This window comes from Rousettus aegyptiacus, unplaced genomic scaffold (genome assembly GCF_014176215.1).
Source record: "Rousettus aegyptiacus isolate mRouAeg1 unplaced genomic scaffold, mRouAeg1.p scaffold_m13_p_11, whole genome shotgun sequence".
NCBI classification, from domain to species: Eukaryota; Metazoa; Chordata; class Mammalia; order Chiroptera; family Pteropodidae; genus Rousettus; species Rousettus aegyptiacus.
Window position 1 is genome coordinate 42,481,977 of NW_023416286.1, and position 20,816 is coordinate 42,502,792.

General features: G+C 33.0%; 1 protein-coding gene and 1 pseudogene across 12 annotated transcripts in view; both read right to left on the reverse strand.

Annotated features, from left to right (window-relative positions):
• NSD3 (nuclear receptor binding SET domain protein 3) overlaps positions 1-20,816 on the reverse strand; it is a 93,394-nt gene that overhangs the window by 37,050 nt on the left and 35,528 nt on the right. For 10 of the 12 annotated variants that reach the window (XM_016155259.2, XM_016155255.2, XM_016155250.2 and 7 more), the window contains 7 exons: positions 18,830-18,901; positions 18,229-18,388; positions 12,426-12,580; positions 10,378-10,893; positions 8,587-8,713; positions 4,861-4,961; positions 2,745-2,790 (listed from right to left, as the gene is read on the reverse strand). In XM_016155259.2, coding sequence (XP_016010745.2) covers positions 2,745-2,790; positions 4,861-4,961; positions 8,587-8,713; positions 10,378-10,893; positions 12,426-12,580; positions 18,229-18,388; positions 18,830-18,901 — 1,177 coding nt within the window. Of the gene's footprint in view, positions 1-217; positions 1,845-2,744; positions 2,791-4,860; positions 4,962-8,586; positions 8,714-10,377; positions 10,894-12,425; positions 12,581-18,228; positions 18,389-18,829; positions 18,902-20,816 lie in introns of those variants that run through there. The other 2 variants (XM_016155261.2, XM_036228732.1) reach the window with 1 other exon arrangement.
• On the reverse strand, positions 15,725-15,843 carry LOC118609835 (annotated as a pseudogene).

Below are 20,816 nucleotides of genomic sequence, written 5' to 3' on the forward strand. Positions count from 1 at the left end.
CTAATAGTGATTTAATTTACAACTGCTCTATTAAAACATTTAATTCAGTGCTCCTGCTCTAAAGCTATTTCCAGTCAACAGAGCCCAAGCGTCAACCTAGAAAATAATTCTCTCAAAACTGTAGGATAGCTGATTTATTTGGAGCAATCCGAAGAACCATTCAATTTGGAGGGGGGAAGACATAAAACCCAACACACTGTGTAGCTTACAAATATGGTTGCAGAGACATCTCCATCTTGTTTTTATTAGGGATGTGACAAATCTTTGATTTGTATTCGATTCGTACACGGATAGTGCCATTTTCCCCCGAATTTTGAAATTTAGTTGATTATTGACCCCCAAATAAATTTTGGATGTTCATATTTGTTCATCTGAGACTTCCTTGGTGAAGTGTCATTTATTGTGACCATTAACAAGTGCTGCAGCACATCTACATATGTCATGCCATTTAGGAGGCACATTGCGAGGGTTGTAAACAATCAATGTTCAAGTGCAGCCAAATCACGAAGAGCTGGATGAGAGGCCTCTATGTGGAATTTGTGCGGGAAGAAATAAATATGAAAAAAAAAAAAAAAGGCAGAGAATAGTGTGGAATTTTTTTAAAATTGTGTGTAATACAAATCCAGCCAAAACAATAGTGCAAAAAGTTACAAAGCAACAATCTCTTGGGCTAACGCAGTATAGGCTATACAGAAACAGCCACGATGAAATGTGCAGATCAGGCACGGTGAATACCAAGGAACCAAGGAGACGGTTAATATTTCAACCCACAGTTTGTGTTTTGGATTTTTCCCCCAAAATTTCCATACAACAGACAGACATCTAGATCAGCCCAGCAAGCTATGGTGGAAGTATGCAGTCCAGAAGAGACCATAGAGAAACAAGTCTCCTGAGGCCATGAAGATCCGCAACAGGCTGAATGAGAGTAGCACTTGGAATATAGCCATGTTCTGTGGTGGAGGATGTGGGTCTCTTTAGACTGCTCAGATTACTGGAACCTCGTTATCACATCCCATTCTATCAGTTTTTCACTGAATGCTTCCTTACATCTATAAATGAGGGTGCCTGCCCATGTTAACGCTGATTAAAAAACACAAGTACACAAATCTATCTCCTTCATTGCTGGTGTATGGACCCAGAACACCACCACAAAATATTTCCTTGGCCTAAAAGATCACTGGATTAACAAGGAGTTTTAATAGAGGAACAGGAGTGCTGTACTGAGAGGCTTTCGTAGGGAAACACAGGTACCGCCATTTCCGATGAGTTTCTTAAAATGCTAGAAAAATGACAGACTGCCAAAGACAGCTGCCATACTGTTCTCCATGATAACGGCACTAATATTAAAAAAAAAAAAAAAAAAAAAAAGAACTTTAAACGATTGTAATGTATATAGTTTGGGCTGTTTGGCAAAACCCTGCAGATGTGCATTAATGATGCCTTATTTAAAAACAAACCAAAAAAAAAAAAACACCAAAAACAGTCCATGTTGAAATTGATCAGTGTTAAGTTAAACGGTGGTTTTTAGGCTGGACCCATGATTTACGCTGTACCCATCCAGCTCAGACCAAAAAAAATCATTTGAATGTTAAAGCAATTGTTCAGAGTCTTGAAGAAGAAAACAGGCAGGAAAATGCCAATAGTGATGATTGGCAAAATCAAAATTGGAAAACAAAGAAACTGTTTATCAAGCCGCCGACAAAGAAATCTTGCATGGAGACTACAAGTCTGGAGTTTCTGGGATGAAATTGTACAGGAATCTCAGTCCACAGTTTCCTCAATCGCTGCGGAGACGGAGCTGTCACTGAATCTGACAGAGCCCTGCACTCCCCGGTCCGCCGACCCTGTGGAATGGTGGAAACACAACGCAATCAGGCCTCCTAATCTCCCAGCGATCGCGATGTCTTTTCTTGGAGCTCCGCCAAGCAGTGTTCCCTCCGAGAGGCTGTTCAGTTCTGCTGAGGATCTCCACGGAGACCATCGCTGCAGACTTCTCCCCGAGAATGCAGAGAGGCTGGTGTTTTTTTTTTTTTTTTTTTTTAAATAATGCAATTTGCCCAGAGTAAACTACAAGTATTAAATACAGTCTGAATGATCTCACCAAAAACGCACGAATCATGCTATGAAGTTTGACTACTACGGGTAGTCAAATTGCACACAGAAAATACAGATATAAGTTTAAGGTTTCTTAAACTTTGTGCATATCTCAAATAGAATTGCATAAGGTCATCTAATAATGGCCATAAATATGCTATGAATCATTTTAATTTACAAAAAGATTTTACAGCACTGTAAAAATAAATGTGGAAAGATTTTTTTTTCAATCATGTTGTCTTGTATGATTTGTCATAGTCCATGTTTGACAAACATTAACAGCTACTATTCGGTATTCAGTCGAATACCAAAAAAAGTGGATTCGTCACATCCCTAGTTTATAAACCAGTGAAACCCCAGAATCTTATGAAGAAAAGTTGGAAACAGTATTAAGTCTACATGGTGTTCTCCAATTTACTAAAACAAATAAAACTTTTCACATGGAAGTACAGAATAAGATCAACTCTAAAAACCACGTGCGCGCGCGCACACACACACACACACACACCAGAGAATACTTCAATTTCACACAAATTGACTGAAGAGCAACAACAATGATTTACAGAGACAAACAAAAATACATGAAGTACAAAACTTCTTTAAAATTGGTTTTAATCAGGAAATGTAAAGCAACATTATAAATAACTCACCTTTCTGTAATCCAGTCTTCACTGTAGCCTGTGGAACTGTTTCAACCTGTTTAGACAGAAAAATATAGCATTAACAAAGAACTTTTTTCACTTTTAATTAACAGAGGGGAAAAAAATAGTACTTCCATCAATCTAATGATGAGTGATTAATGTATCTGAAATCTGAACTCAGTCCCATCTTCTGGGTAAAGTTCTCTGTCTCTGAATCAGGGAGGGTTTAAATCCTAGCTGCCTGTGTTGAATACAAAGTGACAATACACAGCCACATGCTTGCTATCAAAGACTTTTCCCACCATTCCCTTGGTAGATGAAGAGAACAAGAATGCTTTCCTCAGTGTCTGGGAGGCAAAAGAGGGGTTGTTTCTGCAACCAGCCCCAATGTCGCTATAAACCCCTCCCGCCCCAAAGACGTTAGGATAAATTTTTACTTACTATGATACTCAGGTTAATGTAACTCACGCCACTTTAAGACCCTTCCGCGCCTGCACTCACAGCTAAGTTGCTGGGAATCAGGACCCTCTCTGTAGAGAGTGCTACAGGGCTTCATACAGCTGGAAGCTCAATACTTTTGCTGCTAGTACAAACTTAAGAAAATAAGTTTGTGATATTGCAAAAGCACTTTCTTGAGTGTCTTATGAACAGTGTCTTGATCCTACATTAGGAGAGCGAGATCAGAAGTTATTCTGCCAATGTATATGTAAAACACGTGGTAATCTGAGGATCGAACCATTGGAATTAAAAGATTGTTTGGAGGAGTTCCTGTTTAAGCTATGAACTGAATTTTATGTATAAGATGTAGTGAAATATGCATGTTGAAACACATTTTGTAAATATTTAAGGATTGTTCTAAACTTTTTAAAAAAAAAATTTTATTTTTTTTTTACAACAGGTAAAAAAAACATACAACAGAAGCGTTTTTATAAGATACAATTAGTAATACAAATATAAAATCTTCTAAACAATCACTGGTATTGTTCTACTACTAACTGTAACACAGTGGTATTAACAATTTGTCCCATTTTGCACTCATTCTGCTTATTAATTTTAAACTGACTAGTCACAGACTGAATCTGGGAACCAGCTGGTAAAATCACAACTTCATTTTGGTATGAATACTATAGATTTGCAAGAGCTTAGATTTTTTGGAATATAATTTCCTAAGTATGAAAGTTAATTATGATAAATGAATGATAAATTAGTATATTATTTAAATTTTAGTTAAATTTTTCCAGGAAAATTGTTTTACATGCTTGATGATACCACAGAGCACCCACAAAATCACCTTTTAAGTTTGGAAGTTTAAAATTATAAAAGAAAAACAGAAAAATTCACACTCTTCTATATTAAGTAGTTTAAAAAATACTTATTGGAACTAATACCATTCAGAATTCTTTTTAATATCAGCTGCCTATGCTTTTTAAAAAACTAAAAAAATTTCTGATTGTGAGTTTAAAGGGAGTATAGTTTCTAAAAATTTCCTTGAAAAGGGAATTTAATATGACTATTACTATACTGATTACACTAGTTTAAAACCCTTCAGTCGAAATGCCCCACCCCCTCTTTTTTTTTTACTTAGTGTTTATCTGATAACCCAATAACAGATAAGTGCCATTCCACTGGGAAAATAACATTCCAAAAAATCTGTGATATCAACAGAAAACCCAGATCACTTGATTATCTGTTTCTTAAATATAATTCTTATAGTTAATTTGGTTTGTTTTAAAAATAAAAACAATACATACCAGCAGCTTAAACCAAAAATCAAAATTAAAAAAAGGGGGAGGGGACTCAATGATGGTTCCAAATAAAAATCATGAAAACATGAAATCATTTTGCTCACAACAGAAATTTCAAAATAAATGTGAGGAATGCTTTAAGTCTTGCACCACTGGCTTCTCATCTCCTGAAGCCTGACTGTTTTCTATGAAAATGCCTGAAGCAGAATCACAGGATGGTTGGATTAGAATTGGGTATTGGAATTCACCAGGACAGAAGCATAGGATAGTCCAGAAAGGAAACCCAGTTTGGGAAATGTTTCTCTTTCTTTTAAGATACCAGTATAAACCACAACATTTACAAATACAATGTTTTAACTCTCTACATGTAGGAAGCCAACCTGCTCCTTTTTGATCTTCTTCTTTGGCACAACCTCAGTGGATTTCTCTGATTCAGAACGAGTTCTAATTGATCTTCTCTGCTGCTTTTTTTCTATTGAGCCTAAGAGATGATTTAAACAAACAAAAGAATGAAAACTCATTCAAGAATGCCTTAACATTTATGTAATTAAGATTTGACCAAATCCTGTGCTTTTCTTATTACTTTTGGTCTTTTAATTATAAAGCACTAAAAAGCTATTACATAATTGGGAGTACACAAATTTTTATAGATCAAATTATCAAGGCTGATGATAGGCTGAGACTGAGATTCATAAAGGATGCAAATTATATAGATGAAAGGAACTGCTTTTTTAAAAATTATGAAGTTAATCTAAAATAGCAGAGTTTAGTTTTAAAGGCAGATAAACACATTTAGGTAACTATATTTGAAGGGATGAAGAGATTGAGGGGATGGATGAAAATGACTATTTTCAGCTGACATTAGGAATTATTAAAAATTCAACCAGTACTACATATTTTGCATTTTAACAAATAAATTAATTCTATGTGTAAAATGCTTAATAGTGCTTGCTGCACTTATACAAGTTTTGCTATTGTTCTATCATTAACAACAAAAAGGATAAAGGCAGGAAAGACAAAAATGTTGACAAAAACTGAATCATTAATTTGTATCAAGGGATTTGCTATACTTTAGAAATAATTAGTCATGGAAAACTAGTTGAAACAAATTACCAAGCTTTTCATGTTAAACAGTAAAACAAGAAACTATTAAGATTTTTAAGCAGTAAAATTCTTTGAAAGTAAATGGAAGAAAACTCATGGACCCCAGTTTGGAAAGGATAAAACTTAGATTGAAGACCACAACTTGAAAAAACACTAAGTCAGGAATGATTTTATTCTGTGACCCTGAGAAGGAATGATACCTTCAGTGCAGCTATTATCCATCTTTTCAGTGCTTGGACAACCTAAATGGTCCTTCCTAGATAATAACCACCTTTCACTTGTCATAGGAGAAAGCTGCTAAGACCTCCTACTCCAATAAAGCCTTTAGATCTCCTATATATTATTTGGTTTTATTGTTCTTGTCTATGTGTAAATGGCTTCCCTCACCCTAGCTCAAGGCCAAAACAAAGGATTCCACTACTTTTGTTTTGGGGAAGGAGTTGGTAGTTATATAATAACATATTGTTTCTGAGCTGTAGTTAATTGATTTCTAGCAGGGAAGTCACAAATGAAGGTGCTAGCTCCTTCCTTTACTTACTCTTCTTACACTTATGAAAATTTTTATCAATAGACATCCTACTCCCAGAGACACCTGACTATCCCAGAGATCCATAGTTTAGTAGGATCATCAATATTTAAGTACCTACCAGGGCAGAACAAAATGAAAACAGAACTGCTTAAAACAAACAAAAATCTGTTATGAGGAAGACAACATAACTTCCATCAAGTACAGTTAATATTTAATCCACTGTCCTACACAGGATAAGGCAACATGACTTCTTAAAATTATTCTGAAAGCTACAAGAAGAACACATAAATTCTACTACATTTACAATCACTAAAAGCTATTACATTTACGTTCTAAGAGAGAGGAGGCGAGCATCTCTAGATTTAAAAAATAGCTTAGAAATCTAGTATAAATGCAAATACAATTCTGTAAACCATTAAAATGTAAGAGTGCCGCACAGTCTACGTATCCCCTAAGTTTACTAGGAATAGACTCAAGAATTCTTCTTAAGAAGTTAACATCAACTAAGATAATGATGTAATTGGTTTCTAAAGGGAGATTGAATCTCTTTTCTGACTTTTCAAATACAGACATACTGCAGAGATACTGCAGTTCAGTTCCCGACCACTGCAATAAAGTGAGTATCGTAATAAAGTAAGTAATCTTTTTGCTGGTGGAGAATCTCAACTTCAGTTTGGAAAAAACGCAAATCTGTGAAAGTGCAACAAAACGAAGCATGCCTGTACTGAAGTTATTTTTCACAACAAGCAAAATCATCATTTAAAACAAAATATGCTTACCAACCAGAGCTAGTAACCAAATTTAAACCAAGGTCAAAGGTTTGGAACACCCATCCCCATATTAAGATTCCAACATTAATTTACAACCTAATTATATGTGCCTGCCTAAGGAAGGAACTGAGCTTTGTCCAGATATAAAAATTATAACCTTGCACTTTGAAAAGTCAAGAAAAAATAATTCATAGCAGAACTTAAGTCTTACAATGAAAAGACCACATGAAAATAAAATATTCAGCAGCTGAGGGGAAGGAAATAACAAGCTCTATTAAAAATAAAAGTATAATATTTAAGATCAATCTAATATTATATAAAGAATTTACTTTCTCCCTAATTAGGAGAATACAGATGTTTAAATAAATATCCTCCTAGCTTAAGTATCACATTTAAAATCAGACAAATTACCAAAAGTTTAGTGTAAAGATAACAAAAAGGACATACCTGACTATGGAGAGCAGAGGCCAAAAGATTCTTTTAATATTTAAAGAAGGGAATAAAAATTTTCAATTATGGATAATGAATAAAAAACCTCCTAAGTCCATCATTCCTTCAACAAGTTGCAAGTCTGATTCTGGACTTTGCTACTCCTTCCTTTTACGTGCTTCCTTTCTCAACTCAATTTTGATTTTGAATAAAGACATACTGTTTAACACACCCCTCCATTATACTCCCCATCTCCTCTGCTACCGCCTCTTCCTGTCCTGCCGCCCCATCCCTTTTTTTTAAAAGAAAGCTAGCCCCAGTTCTTTCCTGAACAATAATTAGATTTCAGAATAAGAATCTCATTCAAAATTTCCCTTACAAAGATATTTACTCCTTAGTGCCACTTGATTATAGGTCTGCCTGAGTTACTAATGATTCAAGATTACTACTTTGGGTCTTAAGACTTTAAATCCTTCTAGAAAATTATTTGGTCATTTTTTAGATGCTAAAAAAATTTTAGAAGAGCAAAGTGAAACAAACTTCTTTCCCCTAAATTAAGATTCCAAATGACCAAGCTAGTTTGATATCTAACTCTTTTCTTGATGGCTGTATGAAGCAGTGACACTGTTATATAAACCAAATGTACCAGACACTCAGTTAAACTATAAGATCCTTAGTAAGTCAGTCTCTTAATAAAAATTACTTTGACTATTCCAAAGGTACGATCTTACTGAACACAGGCATTTCTCCTATTAGCAAGAATAATATAGCCTGATTTTCAATTCATGGTATCTGTTCATCAGAGAATAGATTATAATAGGAAGGTTAGACCCTAGGCCTCTCAGCTACTAACATCCAGCACAACTAAAAGTAACAAAGAGCATGGGCATCTGCCAAGTTGTTTCCAATAGGGGATAAAGAAGGAAACTGCAAGAATGTGTTAATAGTGCTGCAAACTGTAAAGCTGTTATTCTCATGCAAAGAGAGATAATCAAAAGGTACATCTAAGATATGTGTAGATTTTATAACTATACTCTTTTTATTATGAAACGCTATTACGTAAATTCCTATAGGAAAAATAACTGTTACTATAAATAAGCTCTCTAGCCCCTAAACCATTCTTTCCTATTGAAATAACTGCTTTTATAGTTTGATTTTTTAAAACATAATTTGATTTTGATAACTAAAAGTTTCTTAGGAACATAGCTACCATGTTATAGCAGAACAGAACTATAACCTCGAAATGGATCTACATACACCGCATTTATACCTACCTGTAGAACCAGATGTTGCTTCAGGAGATGATATATTCTGAGTTGCCTTTTCATTTCTCTGGTTTGGTGTAGAAATTATAAGTCTGTCTTGTCCCCTCACACTTATTTCTGTTTTGTTACCAATTCCCTTCAAAATAATGCAAATGAAAAAAACAGGTTGATTACCAGGCAATGGTATCATTGGCTTATAAAGAAGTTTAAGTCTATAATTTGCTTGAATTTTATATGCTCTTGATTACAGTTAATTATCTTAGCCATTATCAGAACAACTTTATTAAGTCATCAGGATATATTTCAAAATGTACAATGAGATTATGTAGAAAACAAGTATTTGTCTAAGTCTAGATGATGAATATCACTAAAAAATGAACGATTATCATATAATTTTCTCTCAAAAAACAAAGCATTTTCTGGTCTGAATAGTCTCTCATTTTATTCATACCTCAGTAAGAGAACTCTAGTCATTTTCATTTGGTAAAGTACTCTACTACATAGATAAAAATGTAAACACATATTGAAAGATAAAAACATACATAGGTACAAAAATATGCCATTCATGGTGACCAAAATGTATACCCAATAAACAATTTGGAGCAGACAGAAAACAGGTACAATTACAATTCTGTTTCATTTGAAGTATTTATAATGCAATAAAATAATGTGACTTATAAAAGTATTTTTAAAGCCTTCATTTATAAAAGGTTAGCCTTATTTCAAATTTCATTTAAATAGTACTCTTTGAAGAGGGGGTGACAAAAGTTTGATTTGTGCATCTAAAAGCGGGTAAAAATTAGCTCCAAGAATGGAGCCAATTTGCATTAAAAAATGATATAGAGTATTCATTGCTATTCGAAGTTATCAGCAGAATCAAGTAGGGACTGTAACTAAAGTTTTTCCAAGTAGCTTAGTCTTAATGAAATCAGTTGAACCTACAGGCAGAAACAGGTTAAAAAAGGACCCTTACACTTCTCTCTAGGAAAATATATTACTAATAAGGCACAGCTACATTTACATTTTAATGTGCCATGACAATGGTAGGAAATACAGAATTCTTTAAAAGTACACATCCATGAGGTACCACTAAATTGAATTTATAAGCCCACAATTGTGGTATTGGGTGGGGGCAAGAGGGGTAGTGAAGAGATCCACAGAATAAGAAATACAAATATTATGAGAGTTCTAAAGTTTTCAAAGTTAAAAAATAAGTGCCCTAAATGGAGGCCAAGGGCTGGCTGACAGAGACGTTTTTGAAAAGGTTATTTTCACCCCATACCAAAGCTATCATCACAGTTAACTGTTAAAGAACTAACACAGTTCTGGTATTTCTCTAAAATACATTATCTATCCCAAGCCTACCTACGCCTAACAAAATTTCTGATAAAACTAAACAGATCAGTAAGTATAATTACTATAATGGTTAATTCAGATAACTGACAAAAATGATTTTATAAGCACATTTTTCAACTAAGAAATACTAACTATACAAAATAGAAACAGGCAAAGTGCCCACTTTTTTCCCATGACTTTAGGGAGCTAGGTTCAATTTTGGCTGCACAGCTCAGAATTAATCTAGTACAGATGGGGCTATTACAAAAGAGAGGAAAAAGAAGGAAAAATAGCCTTTTGCCTGTCTTTTTTTGCCCCATCTTAAACAGAGTAAACTGGCTGTATATTTCAAATGCGGTGGATAATAACGGTATTTAAATTATGACCTCGTGTTTTTTTAAATGCCAAGGTTGACCACTTACTAAATATCGTTTCGGGGAAAAAAAAAATGAAAAAAGGAGGTACCTTCGTTGAATAAACAAATTGATCAATAAATTTCCCATCTCCTGTAGCATTCTGAAGAGCAAACACTTGTTCAATTTTCACAACTGGAGACATATTACACTTCTGCAAATCCAGGCTCCCTTTGTGCATTGTAATGGAAGCTGGTAAGGATTTCCTTGCTGCTGCTGTTTTCCAGGCGATTTTAACAGGAGGTGGTTCTTCCTCTTCAGCACTCATGTGCCGCCTTTGGCTATGCCTCCGATTTTCAGTACTTGATAGTGAGGAGGCCACCTCACCTGCATTGGTCTGTTCTGTCTGGGTATTTAGCACTGATCTCGGTCTCCGGGTTTTTTTAACTTCAGTTTTGGAGGCAACGTTCTTTTTTGCTTGAGATAAAGACTCCTCAGGCTGTTTATCAATATAGATAAAAGTATACTGTTCTATTCTTTCTTCTCGGGTCATTTTCAATGCTTTCTCCGCATGGGCAATGCCAATATCCCATTGAGCACGTTCTCTCTGTGGTCGAGGTTTCCGAATCTTTAAAAAGAGATAAAGGCTTTATTGGACACACTTTAATCTAACAAGTACCTTTCAACAAATAGTATTTCCCACGTGAACCTGTCATCTTTCCAGGTATACATAAATATCTTCAAATTCTTCAAATAAATGAAATGTTCTAATTCCATAACTGTGATAAATCAGTATTACTATCAGATGACACGCAGGTCTACGTTCTTACACATCTTTTGTTGACCACTCTGCTGGACAAGTTCCTTAAAGAGGGAGTCAGCCTTCTTACATCATATTCATAAAAAACTAGCAGTAATAAAGACAAAGAGAAGAAAGATTACAGAAATGATTGCTTTTAGCCGCTAGTAAAACACGAAGGTTAAGAATGATACCCTAAAGCTCCAGGGTGCTACAGAGATCACCAAGCTAACAATGTTTTCAGCATTGTTCTGCTAGTTTGTAGTATAATGCAAACAGGGGCAGAATTAAGAGAGTCCTGAAGAATAAATATATATAAATACATAATTTATTATATAAATATATAATAAATATAAATTGACAAGACAAAGCAAAGCAGGAATGTATGACAGAAAAAAATAAACCTGAAATAAACTGAATCGCAGTCTCCATAGGTCTCTATGTCCAGAGTTGATCACAAGATTTACGATTGCCAAGATAGATAAGAAAATTTTATATAAAGGTATGTGAGATGACCACAGCAATTAGAAATTATCCAGGGGGTTAGACTGAGGTAGCCAGGAATTAGCTAATGAAACTCTGAGATTGTATAGTTTATGTCAAACATTGATGTATAAATCTGTAAAATGTTAAGTCTGATAAAATTAATCAAAATACTGTGATTAAATTTAGCTTTCAAAGTGTAAAAATATAACAAATTTCTGAATCAAGAGATTCACACTAAAATCAGTTGAGTTTAAAAGTCTCAACCAGATAAGAGTATCAAGAGTTCATGTCAAAAGTCTAAAATATCCACCACTACATCAAACATATTTCTTGGTTCCATCACTTGTGTGACCCTGGTTGAACCAGTTAAACTTTCTGTCCCTCAATTTCTTCACCTGTAGAAACAAGAACAGTATCTACCTCATTTAAGTTGTTATGAAGATTAAATGAATATATATAAAATGCTTAAAAATAGTGCCTGCCTGTCTTATAGTAGGTGCTCACTAAATATTTTAAAATCTACTTTCATAAAAACTTTTGCTAAATAAGAGTAAAGGAGAATTATGAAAAGATGTTGAAATAGGAAAAATAAAAATCCCTGACAAAATCCACATCACACTAGCATCTACTAGACTTATGTACATTAATTCAATTCGAAACAGAATCCAACGTTGTATTAAGCAGATAGTTTTTAATAGTATGGTAATGTTTATATGATAAAACTTATGGATAAACTTAAATTATTAAAACTAGACTTAGAGGAGTTAACAAATCATTCTAACAATGGTCTGAATTCAAGTATAAAAAGTTCCACTAAATTATAAAGTCCTTTAAAAACCATATTTGATTGATAATGTTAACCTGTTGTCAGTTACCTTTTGTTTCTCAGAGTGATTACTGGCTTGTTTGGTTGCCTCAGCCAGTAATTCTTCATATTGTTTATGACCTTTATACTCTCGTACCCGCTTTTCATGAACCCATGCCCTCTCTGGCTGGTTGCTAAAAAACTGGACGTGATATTCCCGGGCACCTAAAAGTAAAAATCCTTATTAACCATTTCAGAACATAAACATCCACATATACTTTGCCAAAAACATGAACCTAAGCCAGGTTTCCTATTATTAGAATTTGTGTGTTTTGGACTATCCAAAGATATAATCCAACATCTACCGATTATACAACTAATAGTTACTGTAAAAATCACACCAAATGATTGAAATTAGTTCAGCAAGTTTTAAGAGAAAGAAAATCAGAAATTCTGCTAATTACCAGATTTGTTACCTTGCTTATACAATTTATTTTCATTTCCCTCAAACATTTGTACAAACAAATCTGTGTATAAATAAATTTGTCCTTAAAAAATGTATAACATATTTTCTTGGTCTTTTAAAAGCCAAGTGATGGTCAAATAGCTTTTCCAGGTATATCAAAATGTGGTATACAGACCAGGGCTGGGGTGGAGGAGGAGAGGCCACTGGGACTCTTTCAGGGATCCTGTGAGGTCAAAACTACCTTCAATATAACACTAAGATGTTATTTGTCTTCTTCACTATGATGACATGTCATTTGTACTTAAAACTGCAGGAGAAATGGTGGGTAAGAGTGCTGCTGCATCTTAGCACAAATAAACACAATGAGTGACATCAATTATATCAGCAGTCTAAAAAAAAAAGCCAGTTTTACTTAATGTCCTTGATGAAACACTAAAAATAATTAATTTTTACTAAATCTCAACCTCTGAATACATGTCTTTTTAATATTCTAGGTGACAAAATAGAAAGTATGCATAAAACACTCCTGCAGATAGAAGTATGACATAAGTTATCTGCTGGAAAAGTACTTGTGTGATTGAGTTGCTGCAAGGTGAACTGGGTACTTTTTCATGGAACACTCTTTTTACTTGAAAGAATAACTGACAGAAAAACTATGGTTATTTGATCTTGAGCACCTGGCAGATATTTCTTGAAAAATGAACAAAACGAGTTTGTCACTTTAAAAAAAAACACACAAAAAAACTGACGTAACTTGTTGTCAATAATAAAATTTGATCTTTCAAGCAAAAAAATTAGAATTAAGAAAACTAGTATCTGCATCGATGTCTTATAACTTCAAGAATTTTCTGACAAGGTAAGTGGTGATACTAATGTGATTATAAAAATATCTATAAAGAAAAGTTTCAACATTTGGAAGATATGTATGACTTGGTAAATCAATATATTTTAAATGGCCAATACATGATGTTAACAAAATCATGAACAATAAAAGATCAATTCAAAGTGCAAAACAGAACCAATGAATTTTAATGTAACAAAGTACAAAAAGTTGATCGACATGATTTCAGATTCCACACTGTAATTAACCCATCACTTGTTGAATTTTGCTGTAAAAACAAAGAAGTATACCCCCAATTATCTGAAAAGGCTATTAAAATATTCTTCCCTTTTCTAACTACATATCTGTGTGAGGCCAGATTAATTTCATATACTTTAACCAAAACAGCAAATCATAACAAATTAAAAAGTAGAAGCAGATATAAGGATCAAGTGTATTCACTTAAGCCAGACATTAAAGAGGTTTATTACAATGTAAAACAGTATCATTCTTCTCGCTAATTTTTTTGAGAAAAGTTATTTTACATAAGAATATAATGATAATATACAGTGAGTTCTTTTAAAATGAACTAGTATTTTTTAATTTTCTCAGATTTAATTTCTAAATTAAATAGTAATAGGTATTAACCATGTAAACGAAAGTTTCTTAAGAATCCACAAATTTTAAGAGTAAAAGTAGTTCTCGGATCAAAACATCTGAAAAGTTGCTCTACAGTAGTACTACTCTGAAAGTAAGTATAGTTCCCAGAATAAGCCAGTCTGTGACAAAATAATCACAGAAAAGTGAGCATTTAGAACCTATGATAATTTGACGTTGTTAAGACATCTGGATCATGATCAGGGATCTTATGCTATATATTTTTTTCTTTTTGGAAAGGGAAACCTTTCATTCTTCTAATGATTAATTTTATTTTATTTGACAGAAGTATTGGTACATGGTAGACTGAAAATTTTTTTTAAAGAATAAAAACTAGTCCTTCACAAAACATAGTTTGAAAAACACTGCTCTAGAGAAAAAGTCTTAAGTCAATAGAGAAACGCAGAAGCAGGTCTTGGGGAATCCAAGATAATTCAATTAGGGAAAGATAACAAGTAGATACCTACTAGAAAAATGTGGTATTAAGCTTAAATTGAACTAACATAGTTATATGAAACCGATTACATCTTATTAGATATTAACATCTTATTAGATATTAACAGGAGATGATCTAAGAAATTATTTTGAAACCAGATTAAAATTTTATATGGAATATATCCTATGAGAGAAACATACACACACATCGCGGATTTCCATATCATTTAATCTGAGAAGAGCCAAACACAAATTCTATTATAATTAATCAAAAGAAGGTTTATCAAAAAGTTTATCAAAAGTCCAACAGTTCTGACAAAAAAAGAAATATAATTTAAACAAATAGGTGATTTGGAGGATAGGATAATGAGTAGTGGGATACAAGAACATAGGATATAATCTGTTTCCAAAAGTCAGTTATTTATTCAGAAACGAACAGATAATCCCTAAAAACTAGAAATAATAGATAATATCTCATTTTAATATTTATTTTCAATTTCTTCCTCTGTTAAAGTCATTTACTATAGACAAAACGAATCAAACAATATTTGCCTCTTTATTAGCATTTTGTTTCCTGTTGGCTGGAAAACCATAAAATAAGAGTAAAAAACTTAATTAATAAGCACATCTATAAAACCATCCAGTTTAAACTTAAAATATATATATATTAGAACTAAAGGTTACAACAGGTGTAATGTGATACCATTTAAAATTCTCAGTAAAAATATTTTCATACCTATTATTTTCATACCTCTTAATTACATTATAAATAGAGAAAAGAATTGCTTTCAAATTCTTAATAGTACGTAAATATTTGGAGGAAGAAATTATGGGTACCTTTAGCTTCTGACCATACATATTTTTGTATTGTTATAAGGAGAAAAATCATTTTAACTTTTTTTTTTTTTTTTAGGCAAGGCAATCCTTAAGTTGACACCTCACAGACTGCAATGACCTTGTCAGCTTACAATCCCTTATTTTTTATTTTTTATGCCTACGGCACTGGGTCTTCCTAGGTGGTCTTCCATCCAAGTACTAACCAGGCCCGACCCTGCTTAGCTTCCAAGATCAAACAGTATTGGGCTTGTTCAGGGTAGCAAGGCTGTAGACTTGTTTTTAACTTTTAAACTTAAAAATGAGACCTAAACAAGGAACTACAACTTAAAATGGACATGTGAACCAAACATCTTTCAACATGCTCTTTCAAAGAACTGTACCTTTATGTGTGAAAACCATTAAATACATGTTCCAATGCTAAATATCTGGCTAATAACAATATGGAAACCAATAATTACTACATATAATCAAGATAAATTTTAAAGTAGTTTAGATAATAAGCAACACAAAATGCTTTGAAGCCATCATGTGTGGAACACAATCAACAAAATTAAGTTTTAAGCTATGTTTCTGGTTTTCAGAAAAACTGTTAGGAAACTATTTTATTTAAAATTGCACCACACAGCCATACAATGGAATATTATTTGGCAATAAAAAAAGATGAAGTTACTGATACATGCTACAACATAGATAAATCTGTAAAACATTATGCTAAGTGAAATAAGCCAGACATAAAAGGCCACATATTAGTATGATTCCATTTCTCTGAAATGTCCAGAAAAGGTTAAATCTATAGAGACTGAAAGTAGTTAGTGGCTGCTTAGGGCTGGGGGAAAAGGAGAAGAATGAGGAATGACTGCTAATATATACGAGATTTCTTTTCTGGGTTAATGAAAATGTTCTAAAATTAGATGGTTATGATGGCCATGCAACTCTAAATATACACGAAATCACTGAATCGCACACTTTAAAAGGGTGAATTTTATGGTATATAAATCATATCTCAAGAAAGCTATTATTTAAAAGACTACTGCAGAAAAAGAGAAATTTTAAAATAGACTATACATTTTTTTAAACCTAAATTCTCAGATTTCTGGTTTCCTCAGTAATACAAACAAAATCAGTTTTTCCTGCACTAAAGTAGGAGATCACCTAGGGGTACCAGACCACATACAGACATTAATTCTTTTATTAAAGTTTGGCCCTCTTGGGACATCTCTGTCTCTTTTTTCTCCCATTCACAGAATCATAGATTATCAAACCTGTAAAGTACTTCAGAGATTATGAGTCTGTGAACATTATATAAAGAAGGAACTAGGACTGCCTCCCCCAAACCTCTGTAAATTATGACCAGATAACTTCAACTACTTTTCCTTAAATATACAGTAGTGTTTAAAATTGGAAGTTATACAGAGACTCAGGGACATGGACAATGGACTAGTAGTTACCATAGGGTAGAGGGTGGGGGAGGAGGGAAGAGGTGACAGGATAAAAGGGGTCAAATATAAGGAGGTCGGGGGAGAGTGAAGTGGGTAAAGGGGATCAAATATATGGCAGCTGAAGGAAACTGGACTCTGGGTGGTAATCACACAAGAGAACGTACAGATGTCAAATTATAATGTACACCTAATAATTATATAATTGTATTAACCAATGTTACCCCAATAAACTTAAAAACTTAAAAAAAAAAAATACTGGAGGTTACAGAATAAGATTTCTTTGAGACTCAAGATACTTATCTGAAATATAATACCTACTTCATAATATTGCTGCTGTGAGGACTGCATAAGAAAATATAATCTGACTTGCTAGACTTAGCACTTTTTCTCCTCATAGTAGTGAACAGGGACCAAGATAGAATGTTTAAAGTGATAGAAAAATAAATAGGAGCAAAGTCCTCAATGACAGTAAGAAACTCAACATGTAACAAAAGTGAGTTTGCAAAGCAAATATCTAGAAATAAATTCCAAAGTCAAACCTTCCTCTGGCTATTAGGCAATGCCAGTCTCAGAAATCTAATGTAAATATTTTGGTCAAACCAAGAAAAAGGAGTAGAAAAAAGTCAGAACACACCTTTTCTTAATATTTATTAACATTCATGAGGTAAGATTCTATGCTACATAACTAGATTCAACTTATACTTCTATGCCATACTGGATTTATAAGGATGTCTCAGTAAATGTACACATTCAAAAAAGGAATGAATGAAAGAAGCAACCTACAAAATTTATCAGGATGAAAAGCACTTGTGTGGCTAAAAAATTACTATCCATAGGAGTCAATGATAAAATTAAAATGTTCTAATAAGCCTGGACCAAATGTCTACTAAACTCATACATCTTATTACTTATCTATCTGCTTTATTTTAGAATTCTTGAGAGCTCAGCCAGATTAAGATCTTTTTAAAAAAGTAGGAAAGAAATTATAAAACAAATGCAGGGTGTTTAAGGGGAAAACAAGGACTATATCCATTGTAGAGGCTCTCTGACAGTTAAGATGACCATAATTGTTTCACTGGTTATTAAAAACTGATATAGTTATGCATATTTTGGTGTTAGAGTATATATCATGTGTATATGCTTATATTAATAAATAATATTTAAGATTCATTTTCCCCCCCCAACCTTTAAGTTAATATCTGTTTATACCTTTTCTTACCTCTTGTGTTAATTTTGGTATGAACCTCAAGCTGGGGATCACTTGAAACCATACAAGGCCACCAAGGATAGGTTCCCACCTTAGACCAAACGAGATCGCCAACCTGGAACTTAACACCAGCGGACACTTCTGTTGTTGGAACAGAAGATATTGGCTGAACCTATAGGAAATGGTCATAAAACTTCATCAGCAAAGAAATTTGTAAAAAGAAACTATGTACAAAGCACATTAAACATGTGTAAACTTTATTCTTATACTTTTCTTTGATACCTGCTATCCATAACTAGCAAAAGAAAAATGAGAGGAGGATAATAATTAATAAATCCCACTCCAATATTAAAAATAGGATTAGTGGTTTCTGGTGTCAAATTATTGATAAGGCATCTTTAGAAATCACATAATCTATTAAAAGTGGTTATAGTTTTGAAAAGGAAATTAATTCACTGAAAATATCTACCTCTTAAACCAGCTCCAAGATTTATTTCAGTATAACTTCTGAAAGAATTTGTGTAAGAATATGTGTTAAATGTGTTATAATCTAATCACTCTGCTTTCACCTTATAACATATTTGATTAGACAGTATTTAGTATAGCAACTCACTGGGGTTTCCTCTTTTAGTACTGGATCTTCTCTTGGTTTTTCTGAAACAGGGTCAACCCTCTCATTTGGTATCTATGTGAAAAGGTATAGATGAAAAGAATAAAAATGGCAACCAAAGAATAGTAGCATACACAAAAAGAATCAAAGCAAATTAAACAACAAAGAGAATAAAGGACATTTATTATTAACTGGATAACATAAGGAGTAATGAATACAACTTAGGCAGTACATGCCATATCTTAACAGTAATTTTCTATTCCACATCATAGTTATATCTCTCATTTCTTATTTTATTACTTTAAAAACTTAATTTCTTACATTTTTTTTTTTTAAAAAAAAACCTATCAGAGTAGAGAAAAATGGGCACTCTGAGATTGCTAGTAAGATGTAACTTGAAATTTTTCTGGAGAGCATGTTGGCAAAATATATGAAAAGTCTTAAATTTTCAGACTCTAACTGAGCAAATCCACTCCTAAAAATGTATACTGAAAAAAGCACTGAGAAGTACGTGTAGATACACACACACATGAATATGCACAAAAGTGCTATTTATATTTTCTATTAAAAAATGTAGCATTTGTTAAATTATGCTACAACTAGTAAAGTAATATAAATTTTAAAATGACAAGAGAAAATGACAAAGTTACTTAAAAACAGCAAGTTGCAAAGCAGTTTGTATAGTATGATTCCAATCTTGGAAAAATAAATTTTTTTTTAATGTGCATAGAAAAAATACTAGAAAGATACCACCACGTTAGAATAAGTGATTTTTTTGGTGTGTTTGTCTAATTTATCAGATTGACTATAACAAACATTACTTTTCTAATCATGCAATCCACAAATATGTTATTTAAAAATTAATTCCTACAACCCTTTGGGGAAGCAATTTGGAACTATCTATCAATATTCTAAATATGCACACTCTTCAATCTAGCATTCATATTTTAGGAATCTATTTACAGAAATATACAAAAGAAGAACAACTAAGCAGAGGAATAGTAACTACAGCAGCATTTCGTGTTATAATCTATATGTCCACCAACATCTTTCGACTTTTTGATATATTGCATACCAAACTGATAAGAGTAGTTATCTCTGGGGAACAAGATTAGGAAAACAATGAAAGAAGATTCATTATTTTTGTATTAAATTATTTTTGAAAAGTTTCTCACTCGTCAAAGAACAGAATTTAATTAAGATGGCTTAAAAATAGGGCTAAAGCCATCAAATTAGGTCTTAACTCCACTCAAAAATTATGGCTAATTCTAGAGATGACTTAAAATTCTCATTTGATTGATTCAAAACATTTAAAGCATAGTTGTAAAAACAAATTTTTCTTAAATAAATTATAAAAAGGTATCTACTGTTAGGAAATAAGCCAGACTAATATTCCAAAACCCAAGTATCATTCAATCAACAGTGCTTACAAATTTTCAGGCACTTTTCTAGAAGTTGGGTATACAATGGTAAAACAAACAGTTGCGATCGCTGACCTCAAAGAATTTACAGCTGGATAGAATAGACATTAAACAATTAAAAACACAAACATATACTAATACAATGTAAGTGTATAAAAAGAAATAATGGTGTGTATGTGTGTGTATCTCTAGAAATGAAGCTCAAGAAAGGTCTCTCTGAGAAAGTAAATTAAAATCTGAAAAGCAAAGGAAGAGGAGTTAGTCTAGCAAAAAGTAGGGGAAAGAACATTCCAGAAAGGAGTGGTATGTGTGAGGTCTTTGAGGTTAAAAAAAATAGGGGGGGGGGCGTATAAAGTTCAAGAAGGCCATTTCAACTGACTTAACTGCCCCAAAGAGGAGAGGGGTTACAAGATGAGAGTGTTGAGGTAGGGTACATTACAAGGGCCTTGTAAGCAATGTTCAAGCACCTAGTATTTAAGTGCAATGAAAAACCACTGAAGAGGATTAGGTAGAGAAGTAGCACACGCCAATTTGTTTTTAAAAGATTATGTTGGCTGCTATGTGGAGAG